Source organism: Babylonia areolata, chromosome 24 (genome assembly GCF_041734735.1).
Source record: "Babylonia areolata isolate BAREFJ2019XMU chromosome 24, ASM4173473v1, whole genome shotgun sequence".
NCBI classification, from domain to species: Eukaryota; Metazoa; Mollusca; class Gastropoda; order Neogastropoda; family Buccinidae; genus Babylonia; species Babylonia areolata.
In genome coordinates this window covers 23,837,646-23,855,532 of record NC_134899.1, presented here as the reverse complement: position 1 = coordinate 23,855,532, position 17,887 = coordinate 23,837,646, and the positions used below count along the sequence as shown (strand labels likewise).

General features: G+C 38.5%; 1 protein-coding gene across 2 annotated transcripts in view; it reads right to left on the bottom strand.

The window, feature by feature from the left end:
* Positions 1–1,353: 1,353 nt before the first annotated feature.
* The window catches only part of LOC143298488 (ubiquitin carboxyl-terminal hydrolase 38-like), a 42,553-nt gene continuing 26,019 nt past the window's right edge, over positions 1,354–17,887 (bottom strand). For both annotated transcript variants that reach the window (XM_076611303.1, XM_076611302.1), the window contains exons 4-13: positions 17,404–17,645; positions 16,672–16,894; positions 15,707–15,808; positions 13,791–13,949; positions 10,683–10,879; positions 10,100–10,193; positions 9,150–9,662; positions 8,024–8,281; positions 6,269–6,889; positions 1,354–5,838 (exon numbers count right to left, since the gene is read on the bottom strand). In XM_076611303.1, coding sequence (XP_076467418.1) covers positions 5,674–5,838; positions 6,269–6,889; positions 8,024–8,281; positions 9,150–9,662; positions 10,100–10,193; positions 10,683–10,879; positions 13,791–13,949; positions 15,707–15,808; positions 16,672–16,894; positions 17,404–17,645 — 2,574 coding nt within the window. In that variant the 3' untranslated portion in view covers positions 1,354–5,673. The remainder of the gene's footprint in view (positions 5,839–6,268; positions 6,890–8,023; positions 8,282–9,149; positions 9,663–10,099; positions 10,194–10,682; positions 10,880–13,790; positions 13,950–15,706; positions 15,809–16,671; positions 16,895–17,403; positions 17,646–17,887) is intronic.

Below are 17,887 nucleotides of genomic sequence, written 5' to 3'. Positions count from 1 at the left end.
TTATATTTTTTCTTTCTCCAATCACTGACACTCACCCTCTCCATTTTAGATTTTGTACTATCTTTTCCACATTCTGTTCTCTCTCTCTCTCTCTCTCTCTCTCTCTCCCTTTCTTACTAATCTTAGTCCCCTCCCCCTTCCACCACCACCCCCTCCCCTCCATCTCAACGGCCCCCTTTTCATTCAAATATACAGAAATGTCAATTTCTAATTAATAATAACAATCATCATGATAGAAATGATAATAATCCAAATAATAATAATAATAATATCATTTATTTTCAGTCTAATATCATCTTAGATGAACAGACTATAAATAAATAAACGAAACGAGCGCCACCCATTTTTTTTGTATTTTTTCCTGCATATTGTTTTATTTGTTTTTCCTATCAAAGTGGATTTTTCTATTGAATTTTGCCAGGAACAGCCCTTTTATTGCCGTGGGTTCTTTTACGTGGGCTAAGTGTATGCTGCACACATGACCTTGCTTTATCTTCTCATCCGAATGACTAGCGTCCAGACCACCACTCAAGGTCTAGTGGCGGGGGAAAAAATATTGGCGACTGAACCGTGATTTGCACCCATGCGCTCAGATTCTCTCGCTTCCTAGGCAGACGCGTTACCTCTAGGCCATCACTCCACATGTGTGGTGTGATAAATAATAGGACAATACATCAAAAGAGAGCACACAGTAGTCAGTACAAACAGATGTGTGGTGTGATAAATAATAGGACAATACATCAAAAGAAAGCGCATAGTAGTCAATATAAACAGATATGAGGTGTGGTAGATAATAGGACAATACATCAAAAGAAAGCACACAGTAGTCAGTATAAATAGATGTGAGGTGTGATAGATAATAGGACAATACATCAAAAGAAAGCACACAGTAGTCAGTATAAATAGATGTGAGGTGTGATAAATAATAGGACAATACATCAAAAGAAAGCACACATTAGTCAGTACAAACAGATGTGAGGTGTGATAAATAATAGGACAATACATCAAAAGAAAGCACACAGTAGTCAGTATAAATAGATGTGAGGTGTGATAGATAATAGGACAATACATCAAAAGAAAGCACACATTAGTCAGTATAAATAGATGTGAGGTGTGATAAATAATAGGACAATACATCAAAAGAAAGCACACATTAGTCAGTATAAATAGATGTGAGGTGTGATAAATAATAGGACAATACATCAAAAGAAAGCACACAGCAGTCAGTATAACTAGTCAAAGAATTAAGAATATTGGCTATCATTATACACAAAAAATAAACCTATTGATTGCAAACAAAACTGTTTATAAAACACACACATTATACACACACACACACCAAAACACAGAAACTAGGAAATCAACACTTTATATTTTTGCAACACAGATCAGTAGGGGGGGGGGGGGGGGGGAGCAAATAATGAAATGGGAAAGGGAAAAAATATAAAAGAAACGGTGAAACAACATGAATATTAACAAAACTATAACACACTGTTCCTCATTTTCTGCAACTATGTGTGTTTAGTGTGACCATAACCTCCTTGAAGAACCAACCAGAAATGTGTAGTTTATATCATAGTGTTTCATCCAAAACATTTTCTAGTTCTACAAGTTTTTAAAATTGTTTCAATTGTTTTAAATATCTTCTACTTGTAAAAAAATACATTGTCAGGGAAACAATAAAACAATAGAGGCAATGCATTCAAGACTTAATACCATGTGATTCCCACTTAACCCAACACAGTAATCATCCTGTAAAACACCCTCATGCCAAGAGCACTAGAAACATATCCCACTTAAAGGATGATGGTATCTCTTGCTCCACTTCCAATGTCCATGCCTAAACTATTGTTGGGAGCACATGGACTAAGCAATCCATACAGTGGGCAGAGGAGAATGTGGCAAATCAGCATGTTATTGGATTGTTTTGTAATACTACATTTTGTCACAACAGATCTCTCTGTGTGAAATTTGGACTGTTCTCCCCAGACAGTGCCAACTTTTTCCTTTTTTTCCCTCTCTGCAAGTGCAAGTGTATTTGTTTTATCAAAGTGGGTTTTTCTACAGAATTTTAACAGGGACTGCACTTTTGTTGCTGTGGATTCTTTTTCATATATATATGTGTGCTAAATGCATGCTACACATAGGACATCGATTTACTGACTCATCCGAATGACTTATCAGAATGGCAAGCTCTCAAACAGATCTCCATGAAGTCTGTTCATACTGTAGGCAAATGTGGTGAAACTGGTGTCCTGGGCTGGAAGTACAAGCAAATGTTGCAGCACTGAATTTACTTTGTGTTCAGAGATTTCCTTAGTCTATCAGTATGCTGATTTCACAGACAAGAAAATTCTTAACATTAATTAAGCAGACTAGGAGCTGCCAAGACAAGCCCACTCATGCAAACCAGCCCTAGTGGTATCTCAGAACGTCATTGTGAACTGTCAGAAACCGATGGCTCTTTCATGCCTGCTAGCTAAAAGACTAGGTGCTGCAGTTACACCAGAAAAAAAAATGTGCAGTATAGTACCAGGACAACATTTTCTATTCTGTGATTCCTGTGCTGGATGATGTGATTGTCTTGAAGGCTTTTCTCCTTAAGGCTCGTAAAGGCCATATATGCCAGCTGAAAACTTAGTTTGCAACAAGCTGGGAGTGTGGTAACAGTCACACAAAGAATAGTGTGCCTGATGTGAACCACCTCCACCCTCCCTACCATCTTCCTGTGCGGTTCCCTCAGACCAGCTTAACTGGACTGACACAAAGCCATCAATTGTCCATCAATGAAAATAACACCAACATATGTTTAGGCAGCAAAAACCTTAACAAAGCAAAAAGATACTGTTTGGAAAGTTTTATTTCCAACTATTATTAATCTGGTTTGGGAGAACTCTGTGACAATGAAATGTTTCCCAGGCTTATGGGACAAGAAGAAAAAGGAAACAATCTATTTGAGAGGAGGTCGAGTTCTGCTGCAATTAATTAAAGCAGGCGTTTAATCTATTGTAAAGTTTACAGCCCCAGCCCTACCCTGACAGTTGTTTCTGCATTAAAATGAATTAAACAAAGAATGTAAACAAGCTGTATTTTGGGGTACTGAACATCAAATACGTATGCATGCATTATCATGTGCTTGTTTGTAAATAAATGTGCAGCAACCTTTTTCTTACATGTTGCAATGTTTTACCCCTTGAACCAATGAAGTTTATTACATTGAAATTTGAATGCTGTCAAAATGATTTTTTTTTTTTTTCATTATTAAGAACACACACCCAAAACTGAACGACTGACAACTGGTAAACAAGTCTTATTAGTTACAGACCTACACATCAAAAATGCTAAAAATCCAGCCATGAGAATCCACTTATTTCTGAAGAAAGCCAATAAGGGTATATCTAAATATGATACTAAACTCTGGCTTGCCTTTACTTACTGTTCCTGTATGAGTGTACAGTACATTTAAGCCACTTGTAGTATTACATCACTTATTTTTGTTATTTTGTTTCAAAGTGGGTTTTTTAACATTCCATTAAACAGAAAGGTATGTTACATAATTCAGAAGAAAATCTGTGGCAAAACAATGTCATAACCTCTCCTGTTTCTACACACACACACTGCAGTTACAATTGTACACACAGGAAACTACAAAGCTGCCATGTGAAAATGTCTTCACAAAAAATGAAAACTGTACACAGCTAAAACAAACCCTAAATATTTTCACACATTTTGTTTTTTAAACTTTAAAAATGAGTTTGAAAATAGGATCACACTTCATTGAATTTGAAATGCAATCATCTGTAAGCCAAAATACCTACAAAGTGCTAGTACATTGCTATTCTGAGTATTCACTCTGTATACATGTCTAGTCTGTTACTGGAAGTGGTACTACTCTGACTGTTAAACAGAATCCAAAATTAACAGAAAAGTTGGGCACAAAAAACAAACAAAAAAAGATAAATCTTTCAAAAACATGAAGAAAAGAAGTAAAGCAAAGGAAATCTGGTCTATTCAAGACAGCCATAAAGGTCAATGCACTTCAGTTTTCTCAGAAAACAAAACAAAAACTAAAACAAATTTTAAAAGACAAAACCATAAATTATGTGCAATAAAAAAAAAACACCAGGTCTTCATAACTCAAAAGCACAAGTGTTATATTCATATCTGTCAAAATCAATCTCCTTTTTTCTTGCAGGCAATACTTGTCAAACAGGTTTAAATGAAATGTAGAAAACGCAAGAACATTAATTAAATTGAATCCAACGAGCAACATATTTACACAAGTTAACACACACTAGATACAAATATACATGTATACACTGTAGTAAATGAAAACAAAAACATGCTTATTCCAGCCTGACCAATCACAGACTTGGCATACCTCTTCAATATCACAGACAAAATGGGGATGCAACTCATACCAGCACCAGTACAAGACGATTAAAAAACAACCCAAAACAGCTGAATTGTGAATAACGTTTTTACTCATTCTTACAAAGTGAAACAAGAGTACAAAAGTGTTGAGAACAGCATGAATAACAGGAAAATATCTTACCCTTCACTTCAGGAACGTTGAAACCATTCCACAACTTCTGTGGCAAGTCTGCTACCAACTCAAAATGTTGGCATGCACTAGCTTTTACAAAGGAGTACAGTGCCATTAAAATCTGGTGGTTAGATCTAATGATTTTGCTCCTTGGACAAAAAAAAAGGCAAGGAGTATACTGTTTGTGTTTGAATACAATAATTTCTCTATCATTATTAGTTTCCTGTGTTACCCTGGAGAAGGTAATTTTCCACAAAATAGAAGCTGTCTTTTATGGTGTATTAATTTTCCACTCCAAACAACCATGATCCTGTGTGCAACTTGTTTGACAAGTCTAGTCCAAAAACGTTAAAATAAGTTCTACAAGAGTTCCCCTTAATCTATTGACCATTATTCAAATCGTTCAGAAAACCATCTCATCTCTGATCCCCACAGTTTGTTCCCCTCTTATCTCTTTCTCTTTTACTTTTTCTCTGAGCAATGTGTGTAAAAAAAAAAAAAAAAAAGAGCAATTGTGCTTATTCCACTACCCTTGTGAAATAAAAATGTTTTGTCTCTCTCCCTCTCTTTCACTCTCAATGGAACAACTCCAATGCAAAAATAATTTAATTTTCAATTTGATTAAAAAAATCCACTGGTACACACTGCACTCCTTACTTAACTACTGACTGCCATATTTTTGTATTGAAAGTAAGTTCTGTATACTGAAAGGTTCCACTGAAATACTACTCTTTATCTTTCTAATGAAAAACACTATTTATTTTTCTTATTTCTTTTTTTTTAAGTCTTAAAAAATAATAATGAACTGAATGGGTTGTACACTTCAGCTTGCTGACATGTCTATCATCACTGCCTGCCCTATCCCCTCAACTGTTCTTTTCTTTCCTTCCCTGCCAAGTGAACTATCTCGGCTGAGACTTTGCCTGGTGTTGTACAAAATCTACATGAAGTGTACAATAATGGTGGCATATCAATAAGTAAAATCTATAACTATTTTTTGATAAAAAAAAAAACACAACTTCATCAGCGAAACAGTAAACTATCAGGCAAATTCACCATGTCCTGCTGGCAACCGACTGCTGCAAAGTTCTATTGAAGGGCACACACATCACTACCCTCCCCTCCTTCTAGAACACAAACCTGGCCCCTGATGTGTCCAGCCCTCCCCCTCCCCCACAACTGCCTGGCGGCCCCTGATCAGAATCAAAATCCCGCCAGTGGGTGAAGGTGGTGGTGGTGGTGGAGGAAGTTCTCTGTCGTCTGGCCTTCGCCTTGGCTGCTAATTCTTGTTCCTGGACAAAAAGAAACACAAAAGTCAGCAGCCAGACCACAAATACATACTGTTAAAACTTAAACAGGTTTACCAAATACACTTTACATTCTTCAACCTTTTTTTTAAAAATAACTTAGCATTTAGCATTGACTTGTTTTCACCCCATATATATTTTTTTTCTTCAATTATTGTCAATTTCTTTTTAACTGCACTTCTAAATGTTGATTTTATTTGTTGTTTTCTCATGATTTAGTTTCACCTGTTCTGATGCAAATTCATTTTAAAATATGTGTTTACCCCATTCCCTCCCGCTCTCTTTTGATTGAGGCTGGCTGATGGCAGACACAGTCAATGTCTCAATGACAGTATTTTCCTCCAGTCTGCTCACTCTTTCTCTCTCTCTCTCTCTCCACTGACTGCCATCCTATACTGCACACACAAGGTGTCACCTTCAAGTACTGGCTGTTGTCCTTGTTCACAGCATCTCGCAGCCCCTGTCTCAGCGGTAGTTCCGAAGGCTGGCCATCCTCTGAATCCAGTGACAACTTCCTGTACACCAGCACGTACGGCGTGTCCTTCTGGAAACGTTTCCCCAGGTTCTGGAAGGAGGAGAAATTCATGCTGGACACACGCGCGTCATTAAACAGACACCACTTGTCCTGCAGGAAGTCAATGTCCATTTCCTCCTCGGGCATGGGAACCTCCATGGTGGCACCACCATCCCCTGAGCACACACTGCTGGCACCCACGTCCACAGAACACGAATTCACAGCCCCAACTTTGTCCAGACTGGAGATCACTGCATCCACATCATCCACCTGGGAGTGGCGAGAGAAGCAGTAGTAATGACCACACTCTGAGGATGCTCCAGAATGAACGACGACAGAGCAGAGGCCATACAGTTCACAGTTTTCTGGGGAGGAAGACACAGAGGAGGGCAGCCTGGGCTGCAGGTGGTGCAGCAGCTTCTTCCGTCTTTTGGCTGCCGTGGAGCTGTTGACTCCACCATCAGAACTGGGGCCTTGAACTGGCAATGCAAGGGTACGTGGGCAAGACACTTCACGGAATATCTGCGCAAGTAATTTGGACATAAAAGACTTCATGTTGAAAAAAAAAAAAAAAAAAAAATCAAATCATACAAATGTAATCATTAAATTTTATCATGCAAAAAAAAAAAAATATATATATATATATATATATATTTCAAATCAACTAATAACTTTATATTAAAGCAATTTTTTCAAGATGGAAAAAAAAGTCAGCAACTGAATGGCCACACAATCCAAATCCAATGATAAATGTGTTGTGAGGTGCATGAGTTATTTCCCCTACAATGGCAGATTGCATGTGAAAGTGGTCATGCATTTTTCTTTTCACACACATACATGTATATCCAGTCTGACATGTATACCATCTAAATCTTGTACTGTATACTTTGGTTTTCAGAAACAACGTCACACTACAATCAACATGCTAACCCAAATGGTATATTGCATCAGTATTCCTTTATGAAGATAAAAACAAAACTGATCAATGTAGTTGTCTCATCGTAATGAGTCTTCCAATGATCTCATTGCACGGTCATCACAGGTCTGAGGCTTCTTGTACCCAAGTTAGGAGCATGGCAGTGATCACATAAGTAGTTCTGTTTTCATTTTACGGATTTGACAGTTTGTGACTTTTCTTGGATGCATTTTGCCAGAACAGTTGTGTGGGATGTAGTCTCAGTAACTTTCATCAGTTATTTTCAAAGTTCTTTAAAGAAATCTACAACAATCATTTGGATTTTCCTTGTTATGCTGAACACACACACACACACACACAAACACACACACACATACACTCCCTCTCTTTCATGTCCATTTTCATGCTTATTCACAATTTCAAAAGTACATGTACATGATCAAACACACACTTTCTTCCATTAGTTCGGCTATTTTTTCCCCATCTCTCATCCCACCTCCCACTCCAAACACCCATCCCCTCATCAACCGTACCACTCCCCCAAACCATTATGCATGTGCACTGAAACAAATGCATGCGTATGTGTCAAAGTCACCTTATAATGAACAGACAATATGCCAATGATGAGAAGAACTCACTCTCTCTTCACAAATGAGCAAGCACAAAAAGACGTTCTTCACACACACCGGGTAACCAATTATCCTCAAACCCTCCTCCCTTCCCTCCAGTCCAGCCCTCACCTTGGAGCGTGTCTGGGTCTTTGCATCGTAGTTGAAGCGCAACAGGGTGAGGATGAGGTATTGGGGACAGCGCACAATGTTGATGGTACGCTCTCCATCCTGCAGCTTTCCGCAGCGCTCACAGTGGTACTGGTTGTCTCCCTCCATCCGCTCAGCACTCAGGTAGTGGCTCAGCAGCTCAGTCAAGTGCATGGTCGCCCGGGGTGGGGGACTGTCACTGGCCGGGGGACTCACTGGCGTGGGAGACTTCAGCATGCTCTGTTCACAACATTGAACGCAGGATCAGTCTTAGTGTGTTTGTGTATGTGTGTGTGCCTAAGTATGTGTATATTTATGTGCATGTGTGTGTGTGTGTGTGTGAGTGTACACATGCACACATACATGTTTGTGTGTGTGCATGTGTTCATGTGTTACGTGTGAGAATTCCTATTTGAAAAGCATAAAAACAAAGGACAGACAGTGATTTTGTAATCCTCATACATCATTACACTCAGTCACAGAGATATACTCTTTGAATTATATGAACACAGTTACATACCACTTCTATCACAAAAATACCTCCACCACTATATTTAGTGCACCATGCTCTCTGGAAGCCTCAGCATGAATTATGTTACTTGTTCAGTAAATATATGAGCAGTGTATGTAATCGTTAACAAGCAAAACTTATCTGGCGTAGCATATACTTTTGTGTACATACATGGAACAATGTTGTTTTTTCTCCATTGCATACAATAACTATCAACTTTCAGAAAATAACTTGCAGTGGGTTCATGCTGATTACAGTTCAATCTTTTTTCTTTTTCATTATGATTACATTTTGTTAAAATTATGAACCCCAGAAAGTGAACAACACACAAGAATTGGTCAGGAACCCCACAGAAACCTATGCAAACCACATCAGCAACACCAACACAACAACTTAAACAATATATCGTAAATGATGAAACTTTCTTACATCATAATTATGTACTACGTTTAAAGTTGTGTTACATGTCTTACAGATCAGCAGTTGGGCTCCCTACTCCATTTACCCCTCCCTACACATGTATCTATGCCTATGGCTGGAGCACGTTAAACCATCCAAGCCTGGAAAAAACACCCAAAAAATCACAGAAAAACTTACAGCAGCAGAGTCTTGAGGCTGGGTGGTGACCTGACTGTTGGGCAGGTGGGACCCACCCCCGATGAGGGCCTTGAGGGAAGGTGGGGAGGTGAGAGCCACGTTGTCATTCCCAGCCTGAGGGAAGGCAAGGGAGATGTCGATGAAATCCTCCACACGGTGAGACTCCTGCTGGCATGACAGGCAGCGTGATGTCAGCCGCATCTTGCCCCCAAACCACTCCCTCACAAGTGTGCTGTCCTTCTCACTGTCCACAACACTACCATCCCACAGTGCAGTTGCACCCTCACTCTCTTCTGTTTCCATTTTCTCTTTTCCTGCGGAGTCTATTTCCATCTTAGACTCTTTCCTTTTGGGGGAGGAGGCTTTAGAGCGCTTCTTGTTGGCCACCAGCTCCTGCTCATGGACCTGGTCCAGCAAGAACTTGAGGAACTCAGAGCAGTCCTGCTGCTGCCCTGGGGTGAACCACGGAGGCCGTGATGCTGACAGGAACTTCATCGGGGCAATCGCTGGCCTCTGCCAACCAACAATATTGAATGTCAACAATGAAATCTGTAATGAGTTAAGCCAGCCTTGCAGGGTAATGTTGGTATTTGTTTCGCAAACAGGTCAATCTCACTGTAACTGAGACAAAATTTAATATTCCACAAATAAGTCAATCTCACTGGTAATTATGTTAAGATCTGCTAATGTTTCACAAATAAGTCAACCTCACTGTGATATTGGTAACACCTGCTTAGAAAGAAACTGAACAAGGAATGGAAAGAAATAAAGAAAGAAAAGCAACAAAAGATTATAAGCAAGAAAAGAAGAAAAAAAAGAAAAAGAAAACAAAAAAAAAGAAATAACAATAGAAAGAAGAAATAGATCTTGTGGTGTACACATTTCCCAAAAGTATTTTCTTTGTGATGAATCCTGTTAAAAACATTTTTGCTGATGAAGACCACACTAACCTGGGAAAGAAGCAGAGAGGCAAAGATGTACTGCAATTTGTCCAACAAGCATTCCTCAGGAGTAGGAGTCCGCTGCAAAGCCCGACGCCGAAAACTGTGCATGCACACACACACACACACACACACACACACACACTGGTCAAAAGTATTGCATTTCAAAAATGGCTACATCCACAAACATGCCCTCAAACACAAATTCATTTATACACAAATTTTATCCACCCTATTCTTTTTTTACTGCATTGTTTATTTAAATTGTTTATTTAAATTCACATGCACAATGCTCATCCTGTGCAGTGTACAGTTTCATCCTGTCTTCCTCCTTGTGTGTGTATGTGTGTGCAAGCATATGTCTCAAGCTCATGTGTGTGCATGTGTGCAAGTGGCTTTGGTCTCCCCACTCTGATCTTCTCCACATTCCTTCTTTTCAGTGTAAAGTTGCTATCAAAAACACATTCATATACATTCTTGAAAAAACAAAAAAAAACACACACACAAAAACACTGGAAGCCAATATACAACCCAAAACTCTCCATACACATGCAATCAAAATCACACAGACACACAAACATCATGTACTCACTCATCACACATGAAGAGCGACTGCAGGACGCTGTTCATGTAACAAGTGTTGCCCAGATTGAACAGCCCTGTCTTGCCCGTCTCCGACTTGAGCAGCAAGGAGAATTGTGGGGTAGCACTGGTCTGACACTGCTGGGCCGTCCAACGACTCTCCGACAGTCGGCTGTTGATCTCCTCCGAGCTGGGGCAGGGCACGTCCTGTGGATGATCAGTGTGTTTTGTGTAATGTTAAGCTGGCAAAGACTTTTGGTGCAGGTTTTTCTTAACTGTTTTGTTGTAGTTGCTTTTTTTTTTTTTTTTAAGAACTGGTGTGATTGATTTTTATTTTCTAAATAAAGACTCTCTTTCCTTCCAATCTTAACATTTCATGACATCACTGTGATTTCACATAATTACACAGAACAGAATATTTTAGTTGCATAGACGAACACCCCACAGATCATTAAATTACAGTAATACAAGGATTATTTTCTAAATTGTTTTGTGTACATACAGAATTTTTTTTTTTTAATAATAATAATGAACAAATATATCATACTATTTTTTTCATATAAAAAAACCAACAAACAAACACCAAAAAAAAACCCAAAAAACACCTCCAGTCACAACATGGTACACATTAATGATGACAAAACTTCAAGGAGAACAAATTTTTCTGTACACTGATGTTGAAGAATTGATACACATTAGCACTAACCTATAGCATTACCTTCCCCCCCTCCCCCCACCTCCCACCCCCGTAATGAGCTGTTTTTGTTTTATTTTCCCTAACACAGACAAATCAAGTTAATAAATAAATGCTTCTTATTTCAATGTTTTGAGACCTGAATGCTATGGGGTTTGTGCACAGGTCAGACATCTGTTTCCTCTGCATCCAACCTTTTTTTTCTTCTTCTTCTTCTTCTTTCTGCTACACAACCAACATCAACTTGCCGATGACTGTTATGGTTGAATCATGCTGGTTATTTTCCTGTCTCCATAACCCACCAAACCACTCATATGGATTACAGGATCTTTAATCTTCTGTGTGCATATACACACGAAGGGGGTCCAGGCTCTAGCAGAACTGCACATACATTGACCTGGGAGATGGAAAAATCTCAACCCTTTACCAACCAGACGCCGTTACCAAGATTCAAACTCCGGGGACCCTCAGACTGAAACGCAAACGCTCAGCTTTTATGCCCATAAAGCAGATGTGATGAATCAGCCCACGTAATCTGATGCCCTCTTTGAAATATAAACTATGTGTAATTTTACTCTCCTTTGGGGGAAGGAAAGACAGGATAAGACAGACAGAGCTCTTTGGAGAGATGAAAAGAAAATAGAGACCGTTAAGACAGCAATTTTATTGTTTATGCACAGCAGAAATGGGAATTAAATCAATAATATTTCTTATTTACACATAAAAATATTTGCAGTGAGACATTTATAATAAGTGAGGGAGGTTCCCCCTACCATTCTATTGAGCATGTATATACAATAATTACTAAGTTAGCCTATCCCTAACCTTGTTCTGCATTTCCAGAAACACAATAGTCCTAACATAGCCTTCTCTTTATTGATTTCTTCCGCCCTCCCTCAACCAGGTAGGGCCTACAAACATTACTTGTCACAACTCTACCACTAAGGCAAAGCTATGTATTGTATTGTATTACTCTCCCTTACCCCTCAAAACCTGAAGGTGGTGAATCAACACAATCTCACTATTTGGTAAAGCGACATTTCATGTTACTAAACTGATCCAATTTCGTTCAAATCAAAGCAAAATTAGTTTTTAACGGTTGGCATGCATCAAAACACATCACTGTATTTTGTTGTATAAAAAGGTGAGCAAAGGACTCTGGTCTTAATCATTTCATAAGTTGTAGGATATGGTGGGCGATTAATTACTCATGCAGTTCTCGTTCTTGCCACCTGAATTATCTCCCTTGCGTTTCCAAACTTCTTTCTTCTCACTTTTTGGTGTGTTTTTTGTTTAGTTGGCTAGTGATTTTTTTTGTTTTTGTTTTTTTGTTTCTTTTTCTTGTTTATTTCTTTTTTCTTTTTTTTTTCTTTTTTTGTTTTTTAGTGTCATTATTGAAGTGAAAAATTGTAAGTACTTTTTTTTTCAATTTTCAATAGAGGTTGGTTGTTTCTATGCTTTTCTTGTTTCTTTTTTCTTCCTCTGTTCTTTCAAATTCACTTTTTATTTAATATTTCATGGTTTCTTTTATTTACTAGTACTGAATTTCACAAATCAGTTTGAATGAAAAATTAAACAAAATCAGTAATTAAAATGTAAATCAACACTGCATTATACAACACAAAACAGAACTGAAGTATAATCTATTCATTCACCGCTGTTTTCTCTGTTCCAGCTTTTTTTTTTTTTTTAATCCCTTAACTCTGTCTAGTCTTCACTGACTGAAGAATAGAATTATTACCTTTGTTTTCCACTACTATTCAGCTGTCAGGGTTTCTTTTCTTTTCTTTTCTTTTTTTCTTTGTGTGTGTGTGTTGTTGTTGTTGTTTAAGAGATTCCTGTCATTTGTCTTTATTTCAGGACAGTATGACAGCACAAACTAACAAAATATAACTGAAACAAAATAGATCTTTGTTTGAGAAATATGGCTATGAATAAGAAATAACTAATTTACTTCTTTGTTTGAAAGTAAACACATAATTGAGAAAAAACATTTTCAGCTGTATATTTTGGTTTCCCTTTTGCATGTGAATGCTTTTTTGTGTGTGTATGAAAGCATTGTATGAATTTAAGAAATAAGTTTGGAAAAACGCTCAGTCTTTGCTATAGGGGACAAAATAAAAAATAATACTTTTTGAAGCTATTCAACACACATAAAGAAGGGCACTTTTTTTTTCTTTTTTTTTTTTCTCTCAGGTTCACGAGTTTAGCAATTCATAATGCTATATAACACACACACACACACACACACACACACACACACACACACAAATATCACTTAAAACTAAAAGACATAAAGCTGAAGACCAATACATGCTTACACAAACACATGCAGCATGCATGTTCACACACACACACACACACACACACACACACAAACACACACACTCACACTGACACACACACACCCTCTCCCCATCCTACCTTGATGAGGTCCAGGACAGGGTCATACAGATCAGGGAAGCCAGCATGCAGATACATCAGACAGTGCAGAAGTTCTGCCAGCCGAGTACGACAGCGCAGCGAGTCCTCCGTACTCTCATGCTCCAGCAGTGCTAGAGTGGCGGGCACTGACTGCAGTATCTGTTTCAAGTTTCAAGTTTTAATTATCCTTTCACTCCTATTGGAGTATGGAGGATTACTGCAAAATAATCTTTTCATGCCCAGAACAAACATTTCCAAATACACAACAATGTCACATTAAAGTTGAGAAAACACAAATGTCTTTTAACTTCAAAATATAGCTAGGCAATATTTGCAAATCTAATCATCTTACAGCTAAAATGACTTTTTTGCCTCCTTTGAGCATATTACAAAAATTAAAAACCGATTTTGGAGACAAATATTTTTTAGGAACATATCTATTTCGTAACTAATCATAATTGGGACATTCCATTATAAAATAACTCTAGTGCTATGCCTTTGTGTCTCCCTGTTTCTATTTCCACCTTATGATTACTACTTCGAAATCTGAAGAAGCTGACAACATAATTATCAGGCATTTGACTTATATATTTTTCTCTACCAAATCCACTTTTGAAATTTCGATAAAACAAACATTTACTACTCGACTCTAGAGCATGTCTCCATAGATTTTGAAAACTATCTCTCAAAGCAATGTTGACATTCTTGCAGAAAGATTCCCTCTCCAAGAAGAATTGAGTATCCCAAACACAGTCATACCCTGCTTCTATTAAAATCTGTCTGATACAAAGCAGTCAGAAATGAAACATTTGAAATCCACTATTTCTGTCATGTCATTTATACAGAAAACACAAGACAATATTAATGCATGTTATCATAATACAGTAATTGATTTAATAAATTAAAATCATAATACTGTAAGTTATATACTATATGTGCAAACATGGAACAAAGCTACCAAAATGGAAAGAAGCAACATTACATTTGAATCAACTCATTTGTGTATTGTCAGCATTTCACAGTCAGCCCTGGTATTTTGATGTGATATGTCATCCTGTATTGTGCTAAATAGGCTTTGTTGTGCCGTAACATTGCACTGTACTGCTCTGCACTGTAAAGCAGTTTTTTCCCCGTTTGTACTTCAGTATTCACTCATGCTCATTTTTGCTGTCCAGATCACTGAATGAGTGATGGGGATGAGAGATACCCAATGACCAAACATGAGTTTTTATCAAATTCTGTTGCCCACTGACAGTGTTTGTGATTTATGTTCCACAAGTTGATCAAAAATGTTAACCACAAAATAAAACAGGACAAATAAGACTGCAACAGGTCCTTACAAGCCATGCAAATCAAACATTGTCCCAAAGGTGGCTTTTCAGATAATCAACATTAAATTAAAGATATTTTAACAAACTAACCACTCAAAATGCTAGAAACAAATTTAGGTATATGAATGCTCACATCATGTATTATGTAGATAGTCAAATAAGATTGTCAAGTATCACTAAAATCATTGCACCTTACTTATTCATATAATCGACAAATTTTGGCATAAAAAAAAACAAAGAAATGGCAAAACAAAGAATAATGTTGAAATTAAATTTAACATTAAAGAATCATAAATTCATGCTTTTCTTGTTTCTTTTTTTCTCTAATAAACAATGCTTTCTTGTTTCTTTTTTCCATAATAAACAGTGATATGACCTTGTGTGAATAGATGTTAATTAAATTTGAAAACACCCACACACACATAATTATCATCCCACCACCTCTTTCCATGTACCCCACGCCTCGTCTCCCATGCTCACATTCCCCCCCTGCCCCCCCCAGCACCCACGCCCCCCTTTTTTCCCCCCTCATCTAATATCACTAAACAGTGAAAAGACATTAAACTAAACTAAACAGGCATGTACCTTGTGGAAAGGGTGAGGGGAGTGCTGGAAGCTGAGCAGCATGTGGGACAGGATGTTGAAGCTGGCCTCCCTCACCGGGGCGTACTGTACCTTGTCCAGCACCTGAAGCCGGGAAGGTAATAAAATGGTTAAAATGCATATCTGCCAATATAGTAAATCAGTATCTGTGAGGGTCTGGATCTGGGTCTGGAAAATCTCACTAAATGTCTAGTCACTCAGATGAAACAATAAACCAAGGTCATGTGGAGCATGCAATTGGCATACTGAAAAAGAACCCATTGCAAAATATGTTTTTGTCCTCTGGCTAAATTCTATAGAAGAAATCCACTCTGAGAGGAACATAGACATATATCCATGCACTCAAGACCTGATAAGCACATCGGGTTATGCTGTTGGTAGGGCACAGATCTGCCAAGCAGATGTGGTGTAGTGTATACACAGATTTGTCCATACGCAGTGATGCCTCCTTGAAAAACTGAAACAGCACATGAAACAACACACACACCCATTATTCAAAGAAAAACAGGTGAGCCATATATATTACACCTATTGAGTTTCCCACAAGTGGGAAAGCAGTGTGCAACTTGCCCAACAATGCACATGCTGAAGGGCAGTGAGAAGGAAATAACACAAGACACCATCAGTACAGCAGAGAAAAATTACTTTAAAGACATCTCGATAACATCCACAGAGTAACATGTTCAAGGAGGCAACACCCTTTTTTTTTTATTGTGCAGGCACACACATACAAATGCATAAATTAATATACACACACAAACACACCACACACACTCATACACACACACTCCATAAACACACCAAACATGCATACCAGACCAAACACACACACACACACACACACACACACACACACACACACACACACACACACACACACACACACACACACCATGCATACATATACACACACACACACACGTGACATACAGATCAGACTCCCTCACCTGCTCCACTTTTGCCTCTGTGACGCTAATGAGGGTGCTGAATTTCTTAGCTGCAGCCTGCTGGTTCAGAAAGCAGATGACCCATTCATCAATGTTTTTACACGTAGGCCACACCAGCCAGTCTATCATGCGACACAGGGCAGCTTTCACAGCACTGTCTGATATCCTGGCATTCTGCACAACTGCACTGATCGCACTTTTCACCACCTGCGTAGGTATCAATCTGTGGGAAAGACAGTGTATTTCTTTTAGCCCATGTTTTACACAACTGAATGATATAATGCTATTATGGTGCTGGCACGGAACATATCTAGACTTCATTATTCTGCCAGTAAAGCAGTTCTGTCTGTTAAATCATTCATTAATTCGCTTTGTTTTATTTACTCTTACCAATTTGCATTATCAAATCTACTTATTCAAACAATATTCAACAACATCCAGAACTGCCAGAACAATGCATAAACTTTTCCCTTCATTTTTCTAATACCATTATTGTACACTTTTGAGGAAAGAGACAAGTACATCCATCAGTCCGTCAATCTGTCCCTCCATCCATCCATCCATCTCTCTCTCTATGTCTTTCTCTGTGCTACAGTAAGCCATCCCAATCCAAGCTCAGTGGAAACCTGTCATGCCAGGAATGGAAACCTATCATGCCAGCAGTGAAAACCCATAATGTCAGCAGAGAAAACCTATCAAGCCACACCTCCCACCAGCCCCACTGACACTGACCTAACAAGGGCCCCCAGGGCAACAGATGGCTCAGGCCCGTCCACAGCGGAGATGATGTTGAACAGCTCCTGCAGACAGTTCAGCAGCACCTTCAGGCTGGACTCCTTCCACACCTGCTGGAGCACATCAGTCAGCGAGGTGATGTCCACGATGAAACGGTACACCAGCTGCTCATCCGTCGGGATATGATGGGTGGCCAGCACGCGCATCAGTGGAAGGGCCACACGTTCCGCTAGGTCCCCCTGGGTTGGTACAAACATTATGTTATGGCTTGATAATTATGACACTCCTTTTTTTGAGGTCATGAAAGCTATTTGTTCTCAACATTCTGGACAGACAGGGAAAATGTAATTGCGCAGTTATGAATGTAATATAATGAAGCTGATCTACCACGATGACACATGGGAGAATGGTCACAGTTATAACACACACTATTCCAAGATGATGCACACAAAGGCATAAACATACACAGGGCTTTTATTTA